The sequence below is a fragment of the Halichoeres trimaculatus genome, unplaced genomic scaffold (genome assembly GCF_033239565.1).
Source record: "Halichoeres trimaculatus isolate MK-OKI-2021-1 unplaced genomic scaffold, fHalTri1.1 fHalTri1_scaffold_20, whole genome shotgun sequence".
Lineage (NCBI taxonomy): Eukaryota > Metazoa > Chordata > Actinopteri > Labriformes > Labridae > Halichoeres > Halichoeres trimaculatus.
Genome location: NW_027437198.1, coordinates 22,982,929 through 22,996,421, shown reverse-complemented (window position 1 = coordinate 22,996,421; position 13,493 = coordinate 22,982,929). Strand labels below are relative to the sequence as shown.

General features: G+C 42.3%; 1 protein-coding gene across 1 annotated transcript in view; it reads right to left on the bottom strand.

The window, feature by feature from the left end:
• Nucleotides 1-5,234: 5,234 nt before the first annotated feature.
• slc1a9 (solute carrier family 1 member 9) overlaps nucleotides 5,235-13,493 on the bottom strand; it is a 31,172-nt gene continuing 22,913 nt past the window's right edge. The window contains exons 10-12 of the mRNA XM_074697339.1: nucleotides 9,222-9,356; nucleotides 8,664-9,108; nucleotides 5,235-7,414 (exon numbers count right to left, since the gene is read on the bottom strand). Coding sequence (XP_074553440.1) covers nucleotides 7,235-7,414; nucleotides 8,664-9,108; nucleotides 9,222-9,356 — 760 coding nt within the window. The 3' untranslated portion in view covers nucleotides 5,235-7,234. The remainder of the gene's footprint in view (nucleotides 7,415-8,663; nucleotides 9,109-9,221; nucleotides 9,357-13,493) is intronic.

The following is a 13,493-nucleotide window of genomic DNA, read 5'->3' as shown; positions in this document are numbered from 1 at the left end:
CAGCAATCTGGAGCTGATGATCACCACAAAGAGATCGCTCATCAGCTGACAGCCGTGCGGACAGAGTTCATGTTGTTGGTGGTGGTAAGCCAGTTCGTATGTTACAGTTACACAGTGTTAACGGATACGGCCAGGGGAAGATGTACGGTGAAAGATGAGATCAGGTCAGAGGTGGTGCAGCTCAGAGCCAGCTGACATGTGTGTGCTGGAGGAGGTGAGGCCTTAAGTGTCTCTGATACATGATAAACTAAGGTATGCTTTGAGGCATGGGTGTCCTTAAAAATATGTAGCTCATTATTCATTTCTACTTCTGATTTCTAATAATGATGAACGATGTGCCTCCAACTCCAACAACTGTAGAAAAATGAAGCCAAAATAAGACCACAATGGGTGCAGGTGACAAATTGAAGCTCATGCTTATTAAAAATTTAAATTTTTCTTTCTCCAGTAAAGAACGCAGCATAGGGGGCGCTGGTTCATCTCAGAGGTTAAATCATGCACGCCATGCTGAGAAGCCATAAACCTAAAAGCGGATGCTGGGGTTCAAATCTAACCTGTTGCCCTTTGCTGCATGCCATCCAACACCTTCCCCTCCAACTATCTCACTGTATCCTCTGTCTCTAAATTAAAGCATCAAGAGGTGTCAAAAGAATTATGTTTCCACTGAAACAGAGCAGAAAATAACCACTTTAAAGTTTTCTAGAAAGGAAGAACACCAGCACTAAGACAAGTGTGATCAGAACTGTGAGGAAAACTTTAACTCCATTTCCACCAAGTGGTTCAGTTCGGTTTGTCTTGGCACAGTTTGTGGTGATTCTTTAGACTTCAGATAAATTCAGTTTAAGTTATTTCCTAGTTCTGAGCATATTGAATATCATTTTATGAATAAACCAGTGAAAAAAAAAAAAATTTGTTTATTAAAATATATCAATTTAAGCAACTTCATTCTAAATAATAGGAGTTTAAGCTTCATTTCGCTAGGGGGTGCTGCAGCACCCACCGCACCCCTAGTTCCTGCAGCCCTGGGCAACGGTGTCGACAGCTTTTCGGAAAAATTCCACTCTGGAGGCTGTTTTCAAAAGTTTGTATTGTGGGTTGGCTGAAACGCTGTTTCCGTGGAAACGCAAGGCCAAAATGCAGCAATACTTTTGCGTTTCACCCTAAAACCGTTGTCGGCCTCTTAAACAGGGACATGGCCCCAATTACAGACCTGTACTGTCCCACTTTTTAGTTCCCTTCCGTTGGGGTGCCAGACATACTAATTCGACCCAGAAGGTGGAGCTAGAAACACTTGATTGGTAGAAAGAATCACCACTTCCTGTGCAACAGCAGTAATAAAGAACAACAACACAAAGCAGGGCACACTGTGTCGTGCTGCTATGCCGTCAGGCTTTCATGAGCTGACGCCACAATCAGCATCCAGCTTACACATCGCCTACCAAGAAGGGCACAGTTGGCTTTGGCAATGCAAACAGGATTAGACTTTCTGATCCGACCTGTATCAATCTGCACTGATCCAAACCGGACCGTCTGGCTATGGAGGCTGAATGTATTTGGAGCAGTTTGCTAGTTTCACTCAAGTCTTATGTTTTTTTTTGTTTTGTTTTTTACTTGACCTATGCTGCAGCCAGCCACCAGGGGGAGCTGTAAATGTTTTGGCTGTGAGCTGTTGTGCCATCCATTTGTATAAAGCCTCTCTGTGTGTGAATTTACTGATGTTTTTTTCTGCAAATACTTTTCATATGAAGAAAATGTCAAATGAGTTATGAGTTGAGTTGTGCAGGAAACTCTGAACAGCATGATGTATTTGCACACTAGAAAGAAGGAATAAGTGATTGACCCATGCTGCTAAAAAACACAACTTTGTGCAGAACTTCAGATGCAGCTGTAAAATTTGATCTGAAAACACTTTTTGACCGTTTTGTATGTAGATGAATGTATAAGTGCTGTACATCTTATTTGAGTGAGTCATATGGAGGGTTGAACTCCTTCCAAATGACTTCCTGTGCAGCGAGCAGGAAAGAATGTGATGATGAGTCCTGAAATCTAAACAACGTTTTTAAAGCAGGACAACGACCGGGTGAAGTCTGAGGTGAAGCAGACGGTCTACAGCTCCTTGAGCCTTCTCTCTTTGTGTGCGAAAAATAAAGCAGCTCCTTATTTTTGCATTGTCTGTATCAATGCACATTTGTACTTATGTGTGTTTTTTTAAGTGTACTGTGCCTTTATTGTGATGCAACTGTACATTTGAGCTTTACAAATAAACCTGAGCAGAACCTTTCTGTCTATGGAGCAGCAGATCTGCGTTGGGCTGTAGGAGGACAACATGCGATGAGTGACGCCCGCCTCTAGGTGTCAGACTGTGTTTTAAAAACCACGTTGACCACACAGAGACCAGGACATCTGTCTCACTTCTGCTGCCTGTGGATTTAATTTACAGTAACATGACACAGAAGAGTTCAGAGTAACTCATCGCATCATTCCTCCGCTTCAAATGATTGTGTTCATTTCTGTGATACAATCCAGATGACCTGGGGTATTTTCACTCTGGGTTATAATAAAAGAGATGTTTGATTCTGGAGCAGGGAGGAAGTGAAATCACTGGAGTAAAGTGGTTACAGATTACCATGAAACCAGTGAATTAACTAGATAATTCTGGGCAGGTCACTTTGAGCTGATAGCAAATAAAACATGATGTGTAGTTAATCCAGCATTGGACAACGACATGATCCACATCTTTTATTCTGTCTTGTGCAATGCATGGAGCCTAAACTGAAGATTAAAGGAGGGTGAATTATACCAGCTTTTACAGATTCATTTGTTGTCTTTGAAGAAGAAGAAGAAGAAGAAGTTGGAGTTCAGCGGATTTTGCCTGGAGGTATGTTCCACTGCGTCCCCTCCTCACTCATGGTTACAAAACACTGTCACAACAAAAATTACTTTGCTGTGAAATAACGGTAAAATACTGGCTGCAGGGTTACAGTATGTTTCTTATAATTTACTTGCAAAATACTACAGCCAGTATTTTACATTTATTTTACACAAAATAGTTTTTTGTTGTGATGGTGTTTTGTAACCATGAGTGAGGAGGGAACATATTTAATAGAAGACCCTGCAGTACATTGGTTTGTTGCCCAGATGGCACAGGCTGGCTGTGCTCCAATTAAATTACAATTTAATTACCACCGTTGTGATGGTATTTTAAAGTTAACTGAAAAAAACAAAACAAAACAAAAAAAAGCAAAAACAAAAACAAAAATCTCTGTTAATCTTTTCCCTCATTTTAAAATTGGCTGCCACACTGTGAAAATCATCAGATACATGGTTTGTGCCATGTAAAGCACAGACAGCCCATTCATACCGTGTGGAGCACAAACAGCCAGTTCATGCCATGTGGAGCACAGACTGCCTATCCATACCATATGTAGCACAGACAGCCCATTCATACCATGAAGAGCACAGACAGCCAGTTCGTGCCATGTGATGCACAGACAGCCCAGCCATACCTTGTAGAGCACAAACAGCCAGTTTGTGCCATGTGAAGCACAGACAGCCCAGCCATACCATGTAGAGCACAGACAGCCAGTTTGTGTTATATGGAGCGCAGACAGCCAGTTTGTGTTATATAATGCAGAGACAGCCAGTTTGTGTCATGCGGAGCACAGACAGCCTGTACCCACTGCAGTGTAACATGTCAATGTACGACAGGGTCTCATATCCACTGTATTCCCTCCTCATTTGTGGTTACAAAACACCATTTCAACAAAAATTACTTTGCTGTATAGTAACGGTAAAAGACTAGCAGCAGGGTAGCCAGAGTTTAACGGTTATTTTACATATAATTTATTTTTTTACCGAGCTGTATTTAAATATAACAGCATTTTAGGGCTGAAATTTCCTCATAAATTTACAGTCATTTGTAACAGTGAATGTCAGGGTTGAGGAATCGTCATAAATTTATTAAGCAAAAAATAAATAAATAAATAAATAAATAAAGTAAAAAGCAGTGGTAGAATTATTGCTGTTTCAAATCATTCTTTTGATATTTTCACACTTTTATTTTATATATATTAAAAATCTGAAGATTTGTTGGCCACACCTTAAGTCTAAAGCAGTTTTCTTAAAGAGTTGCCATAAGATGTAATAGAGCCTCACGCTCAATTTTGGATGCTAAGTGATAGGATCACTTAACCATCTTAGAGGAAAGAATTAAAATTTTGCCTTTTATATGACTAGACATTATTTTTTAAAATATATAATACAAAAATTAAAGTAATAGATGTTTTTATGTTTTAAGGAAGTGTCAAAAAAAATGTTTTTTTACCACACAATTTAAGTTTCAATTTTGGTTTCAAACTTTCTTTCTTCTGTTCCTGAAAATCAGCAAAGTGTCAGGTTTTCTGAGCAGATGATGCACCTCTTAACCTCCAGAAAACACACACTTACACACAAACATGCATACACACACACACACATGCTTGCTCTTGATGATGATGGCTGCAGTGATTAAATTCCTGACCCCCCTGTCGCCTCAGATGGTGTGATATCCTCATGCCATGTAGCGCAGGGACAGCTCTCTGTCATGCTACAGCACAGATTAGTGTTCCTCTGCACACAGACGCCACCAAAGACCAAAACCGCTCCACTAATTTCAATTCCACATATTTTTAGACACACATCAGCGCAGATTTGCAGATTTCCGGTAGGTGCTGGTCCTCTTCACCTTTTCCCCCTACCTAACTTGGATGTGCCTGCTGATGTGCAGGGAGCATAAGCCAACGTCAGCCCTGCTCGCAATTACCCACGGTGCCCTTATGCTGTCTGGGAAGAATGAAAAGGATTGACGTCTTTCTGGCCATCTGCCGCGCTGCGATTCCTCTCCCATCCCTCTTTCTCTGCGGCCTCGCCTATCTCTAACTCTTCTTTGAGCGGATTAAGTGTGTTGGATTCTCAGTGTGTCTTTGTCCCATCAGTGTGTGAGCGTGCTTCTGGTCTGTGTGTTTGTTGTAAATCTTCCATCCAGTAATATCTTTGTCTGCGTCTTTAGTCACCAAACACTGACGCGTGTCCCCTTTCGAGTGCAAATCCCTCCACAGATTACACACGTTACTTACCCAGCAGAGTAAACACCAATGAACTGCAGCTATTTTAAATAAATCTCTAAGATTTTATTACATACAATATACACACGACCTGGATCTGTGATTCTGAGTCAAGACTTTTAGGATGCGGGGAGGCAGATATGAATAAATCACATTCAGAATGAAAGGCGATCCAGCGGGGAGGAAATGAAGTTATCTTACAGCAAATCAAGAATTCAGAATGAAACATGACAGTGAAATAAATTAAACATACAACAAAATTTAAACAGAATAATTCCCATAATGCATCATTTCAGACCACAACAAGAAAAACATAAATAATATCAACAGTATTAACATCGAGCAGCCGCAGGCAGGAAAAAGAAAGGTGAAGAGCAAGAAATGTAAAAAACTACATCAGGTGGTTTCATATTGTTAATTAAAGCTAATTGTTTATAATTAGTAGTTAGCTTAGCCTAAAGGCCGTAACACTTGAGCAAAAACATTAAACTCCGATTGATGAATGTAAACAAAACCAAAGTGTAAAAACTTCAAAAAGCTATTTTGAAGTTTCATTTTTACACTTTGGTTTCTGTGTACTTTAAACAAACAAAACAAAGCATGTTTAAGAATACAATTCAACTCTGAGACTCCACCTCTGAGCCACGACCTGTCAGGAAATCAAAGTAAATGAAAAAAAGAACGCAGGGAAGGACCGACTTAAGTCAGGGTTTCTGCCAGTGTAAACTCAAATGCTTAAAGACTACTGCGATAAGTACATACAGGAAAAAGAGGACACCAGGGTTCTGTCCATGTAAAATCTAAGCATTGGTGTATGTTGGGTCAAATGGAAACAGAAAGCAGAAGGTTGGAAATCAGGTTTCTCCACCGTCATTGTGCGTAGACTGACATTAACATTTGACTCTTTTGTTTGCAAATGATCACAACTCCATTTTTAACTGAAAATGGCGCAAAGACCCCGTATCAAATGTTAAAACTGAGAAATGTTTTTGTTTTATAAAAACTACGTAAATTCTCGTTTTAAATTTGATGCCAGCAACACATGACGAAAAAGTTGGAGCAGAGACGTCTTCCAAACATCTCAAAAAGAGATTGTGTTAGCAGTTGCAACAGCATGACTCTGTAGTAGGAGAGTCCTTGTTTTGACTTTTTTCAAACGTGTTGCTGAGATAAAATTTAAAATGATTTCCAGTTGTAACATTTGATTTGTTGCCATTGCAAATTTGAAGCTAAATATAGACTCCTAATGATCTGCAAACCACCAAATTCTGCTCTTTAAAGCCTTTGATTAGCCATAACAGTCTGGTTATATCCTAAGACAACACCTGTCATATGGTGAGATATGTTCGGCAACAAGTGCAGATTTTTGTCCTCAGAATTAAAGAGCTGGAAGCAGGAAGCACAAGGATGTGTGCGGTCCTGACCTGGGCCAAATTGAGATTGCGAGACGTCTGGGTCAGAGGATCTCCAAAACTGCAGCTGTTGGTTCTGATCTGCAGCGATGTGAGCCAATAACAAGTAGATAAAGGAAGAAAAGCTGGTGAACTAGCAGCAATGCTGTAAAGAACCAGAAAGAACAGCGGACGGCTAACTGTCACAGGCCCTGAAGCAACATTCCTGTTTCCCTCAACATACTCAGGACAGGGTTTCACAACTTCACTGACAGAAACCCTGAACTCAGGGGTTTGATTAGCAGGCGAGCCAGAAAGAGCCTCAACACATCCTCTTTAACTGAGAGCAGACTTCTCTCCCATCAGCAAAGTGGAGACAACAGGAAATATTCAAGTCTGGGTTGGAAATGACAAATCAAGACGATAATGGAGTTATAAAAAGAAAAGGAGTAAACTACAGGGATAAGACTCTGCATTTAAAGCCCTTTTTTTAGGACACTAAACAGCCTTGAAGGCTGGATGAAATGGCTAATTAACGATCGCATCATGTGAGCATTAATCAAGCTCAGAGTAAGCTTTCATTTCTTATTGAACAGTTCTGTTTATCAGGAGCAGTGGACCCAAAGACAATGAAGAAGTAGAAATGTAACCAGCTCAGAAATCTGCTCTGGACTTCAGCTGGTAGCTGGCAGAAAAGTGGAGCTGCGTGTGAAACAGAAGCTTTCCGGGGCTAATATCCCATCACGGCAGGTCGCTCGGTTGGAGCGCGTGCCTTCGATCATAAGCAGTATCATCGCTCTCCTCGCCGTCGCTCACTTCATCCAACACTCTTTCTCTCTCTTCATCTTCTGTTTCGCTCTCTAGCATCCGCCGCTCTCGTTCCCGGTCCCTCTCTCTGTAGCCGCGAGGCATCGTGGAAATCTGAGGAGGTAAAGACGAACACATGGGAGCGGGTAGACCATGTTTGTGGTAAATAAACTTTCTGATTAAAGTCTTATGTTATTTAATATAGGGATGCACTGATCCAGCTTTTCTGGGCCTGAAACCAATGCCTGGGCTTTATGTATCGACTGATACCGATCCTGATCCGATACCAGTGTTTAGTAATAACCTGCATGCTCTACTGTGGGATAAGACTAGTAATGTTTTGAGTAAAAGACCTCCTGTAAATGCAGTTTGGTTAAAAAGACGCTTCAGAATTTACAGAAATGACTATTTGATTGTAAAATTTCCGATCCACCTTTGAGGGGCTGGATCAGAGCCGATACCTGATACCAGGATCGGATCGGTGCATCCTTAATTTAAAACACTGTTTGGACAAAACACAGTCTAATATTCCAACATTTCATTGGACCACCTCTAGCTTTGATTGCGGCACACATTTGCTGTGGCATTGTTTCGATAAGCTTCTGCAATGTCACAAGATTTATTTCCGTCCAGTGTTGCATTAATGTCTCTTCAAGATCTTCATTGATGATGGTAGAGTCTGACCGCTGTGCAAAGCCTTCTTTGCCTTCCAGCACATCCCAAAGATCCTCAATGGGGTTAAGGTCTGGACTCTGTGATGTCTCATGCTCCCTGAACCACTCTTTCACAATCTGAGCCCGATGAATCCTGGTATTGTCATCTTGGAGTATGGCCGTGCCATCAGGGAAGGAAACGTCCATTGTTGGAATAACCTGGTCATTCAGTATCTTCAGGTACTCAGCTGACCTCATTCTTTGAGCACAGACTGTTGCTGAACCTGGACCTGACCAACTGTAGCAACCCCAGATCATAGCACTGCCCCCACAGGCTTGGACAGTAGGCATTAGGCATGATGGGTGATCACTTCATATGCCTCTCTTCTTACCCTGATGGTCTATCACTCTGGAACAGGGTCAATCTGGACTCATCAGACCACATGACCTTGTCCATTGCTCCAGAGCCCAATATTTAAGCTCCCTAGCAAACTGAAGCTTTTTTTTTTACAGTAAGTGTCACTGATTGCTGACCCCCAGCGGTCAGACTCTACCATCATCAATGAAAGATCTTGGTGAAAAATTAATGCAACACTGGATGTAAATAAACCTTTGAAATTGCAGATATTAGAGTCTTACAGACAAAGACAGAGATGACTGAGTCTGTAACGTAAAAGAAAGAGGAAATCTTGGGGCTGAGGAAGGCTTACCTGGTTATCGTGGCTGGGCAGGGCGCAGTAGCCCGGCTCCGTCCTGTGGAGGAGTCGTGGTGAATGAGTACGGAAAGGCCTAGGGGAGTGGGAGTGGGAGCAGACGGAGCGCGGAGAAGGAGAGCGAATGGAGCGGGGTGAAGGGGACCGGGCGGAACGTGCGGGCGAATAAGTGATGGACTGAGACTGGGAGAGAACATGGCTGTGGTGGTTTTGTTTGGGAGGACGAGGGGAACGAGGCGGCAGTTCGGGCGGTTTGAGCGGCTCCATCAGGTCCATCTCCGTGAGGATGGGGGGCGGAGGGATGAAATCCAGCTCCTCCTCCGGGTGGAGCATCTGCATTTCAGCTGCATCGAGAGCGCCAAGCTCTTCTTTGGACAAATGGGCCACGATGCCAGCGCCAAACGAGTCCCCCACCACGTTTATGGAGGTGCGCATTCTGTCACTGCGTGGGAAACAGTCACAGCGTCACCACCAAGAGCTGAAACACCTCACACCATCCACCCTGCTGATCCACACACACACACACACCCTCCACCTTTCAGACAACAGACTCACAGCAGCCAGTCGACGGCGATCAGCAGACTGATGTCCTGGGTTGGCAGGCCGACAGCGGTCAGGATGAGCAGCATGGTGACCAGCCCAGCACTGGGAATACTGGCAGCTCCAACACTGGCCAGAGTAGCCGTCATACTGAGGAGGAGAAGAGGAAAACACAGCTGTTTTTAGTGAGGGCTGGAAACCACAGCTACACTTCACCCACATCAGATGATTCAAAGAACGCAAGAAGAAAACAGGCAGACAAAAACTTTTCAAACCACCGTGAAGTGTTTGAGTGAAAACTAAGACAAACATATTTAGTGGTGGGAAGGCTTGAGACAACATCAGGAATCATCAGCATGCATCATGAGGGCCACTAATTATGCTTTTTGGGAATTTTTTGGGGGCCTGTGAGGATTTTATAAGTGATCTTAGAAAAGTATTTTTTTAATATACACTCACTGGCCACTTTATTAGGTACACCTTGCTAGTACCAGGTACTGGAAACATTCCTCAGAGAGTTTGGTCCATATTGACATGATAGCATCACACAGTTGCTGCAGATTTGTCGGCTGAACATCCATGATGAGAATCTCCCGTTCCACCACATCCCAAAGGTGCTCTATTGGATTGAGATCTGGGGACTGTGGAGGACATTTGAGTACAGGGAACTCATTGTCATGTTGAAGAAAGCAGTCTGAGATGATTCCAGGTTTATGACATGGAGCGTTATCCTGCTGGAAGTAGCCATCAGAAGATGGGTACACTGTGCTCATAAAGGGATGGACATGGTCAGCAACAATACTCAGGTAGGCTGTGGACTTTAAACCATGCTCAGTTGGTACTAAGGGGCCCAAAGTGAGCCAAGAAAATATCCCCCACACCATTACACCAGCAGCAGCAGCCTGAACCGTTGATACAAGGCAGGATGGATCCATGCTTTCATGTTGTCGAGGCCAAATTCTGACCCTACCATCTGAATGTGGAGCAGAAATCCAGACTCATCAGACCAGGCAACGTTTTTCCAGTCTTCTATTGTCCAGTTTTGGTGTTGCTGTGTGAATTGTAGCCTCAGTTTCCTGTTCTTAGCTGACAGGAGGGTCACCCGGTGTGGTCTTCTGCTGCTGTAGCCCATCTGCCTCAAGGTTGGACGTGTCGTGTGTTCAGAGATGCTCTTCTGCAGACCTCGGCTGTAACCAGTGGTTATTTGAGTTACTGTTGCCTTTCTATCAGCTCCAACCAGTCTGTCCATTCTCCTCTGACCTCTGGCATCAACAAGGCATTTTGGCCCACAGAACTGCTGCTCACTGGATATTTTCTCTTTTTGGGACCATTCTCTGTAAACCCTAGAGATGGTTGTGGGTTAAAATCCCAGTAGATCAGCAGTTTCTGAAATACTCAGCAGATTGTCTTGACCATGTCTACATGCCTAAATGCATTGAGTTGCTGCCATGTGATTGGACAGGTGTGCTAATAAAGTGGCCGGTGAGTGTATTTGCCTTAAAAACGAGAGCATCAGCGCCAAAATCAGTTACTTCTAAACTTCATAAATGGATCAGGTTCGATGTTCCCACAACCTTTACGTGTTAAATCCGCATTTAAAGAGTCCATAAAACTTTACAGCTCACACCACCTGGATTACAAAATGGACAGGAATCTTTTTCCTAGCACTAAAAACAGCTGCAGACCCAAAAGTTAAGAACAAACAAGTGTATAAGATAAAATGATGTTCCAAAAGCTGATACTGGAAACTGGGACCTTTCTTGACCTTTATGGATGATACAGGAGAAGAGACACTGATGTAACTTCCAGAAACAGATCAGAAACCTTGTGGTGAGAGTTTGAATCACTGTGAACAGGTTTCTGTGCTAACTAAAGATGAATCTGGCAGCTGCTTTATTGTTGTGCCATCTTCTGGCGCCACTAAACTGCGACAGTACGTGTGTCTGCGTCAACAATAGCTGGAGAGAAACAGATCAAACCAAAGCTGTGGAGCTTTTGTCTCAAAATGCGGGTCTTGAATTGGTTCTGACAGAGTAAGGGAGGAATCTTTGGGGCCTTAAAAGCATAGATCTGAATGTTCTGTGTGTTTAAATAAAACCCATGTGGTGTATTTTGCTTCATCAATAAACTTGATGCATTTATTGTTGTCTTAGATCAGAGAAAATAAAGTTTCTCAAACATCGGAAACTCAGAGTTAAATTTCATGTGTTTTGCAGCTGTTGACTTTGCTAAAGCTAACGATAGAGCAGCCTCACAGATGTTTTTCTGATCCTCTGCAGGTGAGACGGGATCTAATCTTGACTTCATTTATCATCTGAAATCCTAACATTGATTTTTATGGCTTCAGTCAAAGCTTCAGTCTTTCTCTGTGTTACATGGTTGCTGTGCAGGTTTTAAAGGATCAGTTTCTTGTTGGTCTAACAACAAGAAACTGATCCTTAATGAGTCCCTGTCTCTTTGAACATGTAAGTCTGAAGTGCTGCTTGTTGTGACAAGTTTGAAATGAAAAGAATAATCAGCTCATGTTGGTCCCACACACAGATATGTTACATCTCTATTGTTTTTGTAGAGTTAATCACCATCCCACAGAGAGCCAGAGAATAAGTGGATCATTTGACAGATTTACAGACACATATGGACGATATTTAAGAACAATTTCTCCTCCCATGATGCAACACTGGTACAGAACTCTTGAAAATTAGATTGTAGAACTTAGCGGGACTCACTTAGCGCTGATGAGAGAAACACAATAAACAACTTCAGAGAGCTCGGCATCATTCATAACCAGCGGCCACAACATGCAGAGTCTGATCCAAAAGACTGGAACCAATCAGACATGAATGTTTCTCTGGAACCTCAGAAATGAGAAACAAGAGCATCTTGGTAGCTCAGTGGTTACAGGGCATGCCACGTATCTGCAAGAGTCCAGAGTTATTCCTGCTTCTCACAGCTGAACTGTAAGAAAACAAAAAGAGAGGACTGAGAAATAACTCAGTCAGGGCCTCTCTGATGAGTGCAGGTTTTATGACAGAGCCAGAGTCAACATTCCCTTTTTTTTGTATTGTCATATTGTAGCTGCACTTGGGGAAAAATGAATGATAAAATGAAATCAAAGTTGGATTTCTTCTTTGTGATCTTTTGGGGATTCATTCATTCATTCAAACCTTTATTTATTCTCAAAAAAAGACATTGAGGTTCCTCTCATTTTCAATGTATGGACAAATAATAAAAACAACACAAATAAAACCAATACAAACGGAAAAGAATCATTTTAAACACTTAAATTACGAGGAACAGTGTTCAGTAATCAAAGTATCAAAGGTCCCATATTATGCAAAAATCACTTTATTAAGTCTTTTGGTGAAATTTGTGGGTCTTTGGCTTTCCTCCCAGCCCACAAAATGTGATATTAAATGACAAAACCTGTACTTAGTAGCGCTTGTGAATGTAAAATCCTGACCTAAAACGAGTGTTTGGAATTTCTGTTTTTGGCTGTAAACAGCCACACAGTTCCATGCACAAGCTTCCCATCTCAGAAGAAGACAGACTAAGTGGCTAGAGTTCATTTATCAAGGAAATGTTCCAGCTACACTCAGTAAAACTGTGCATGTGTGTGCTAGTCACTTCACGGCCAACTGCTTTTCCAACTTTGGACAGTACAACAAAGGGCTAGTGAATAAACTGGTCCTGAATCCAGGCGCATTACCAACCATCCGCCAACAAACCTGGGACCCTGGAAATGTGAGTATTTTAAATGCTGTGTGCTGTGGAGCAGATGTAAAAGCTTTTCCTCAGTGTCCCCCCTGTCTCTGTGTTAGCTTCAGGATGCTAACTTTAGCTGCGGTTAGCCTGTTGTTTTAGCCTATAATGTTACGGTAAACGAGCTTCGCTTTTTTCTAAACATTGTGCACTCGGAGCTCGTGGCGCCGCTCTCAGTGACGCTGAAGAGCGGGGCGGTATCAGTGGTGGCTCATTTACATATGAAGGCCACGCCCACTAAATCAGAGCGTTCTGAACAGAGGGGCTATGAGAGCCTGGAAACAATGCTGCTGTGCTTGATTTATTGGCTTCATGGACCAAAACATGTTACTACCATTTCATGTAGACATCAATGATCCATATTAAACTGCAGAAAAGGAACATGATATGGGACCTTTAAACTCTGTAAAGTTGTTTAGAGTTTGTTGCAGTGTATTCCAAGAATAAGGGGCATCAAATAAAAATGCAGATTTGACGAGTCAGAGTAGACTCGAGGGACTTAGATTAGGTTAAATGAACAGGTCACTT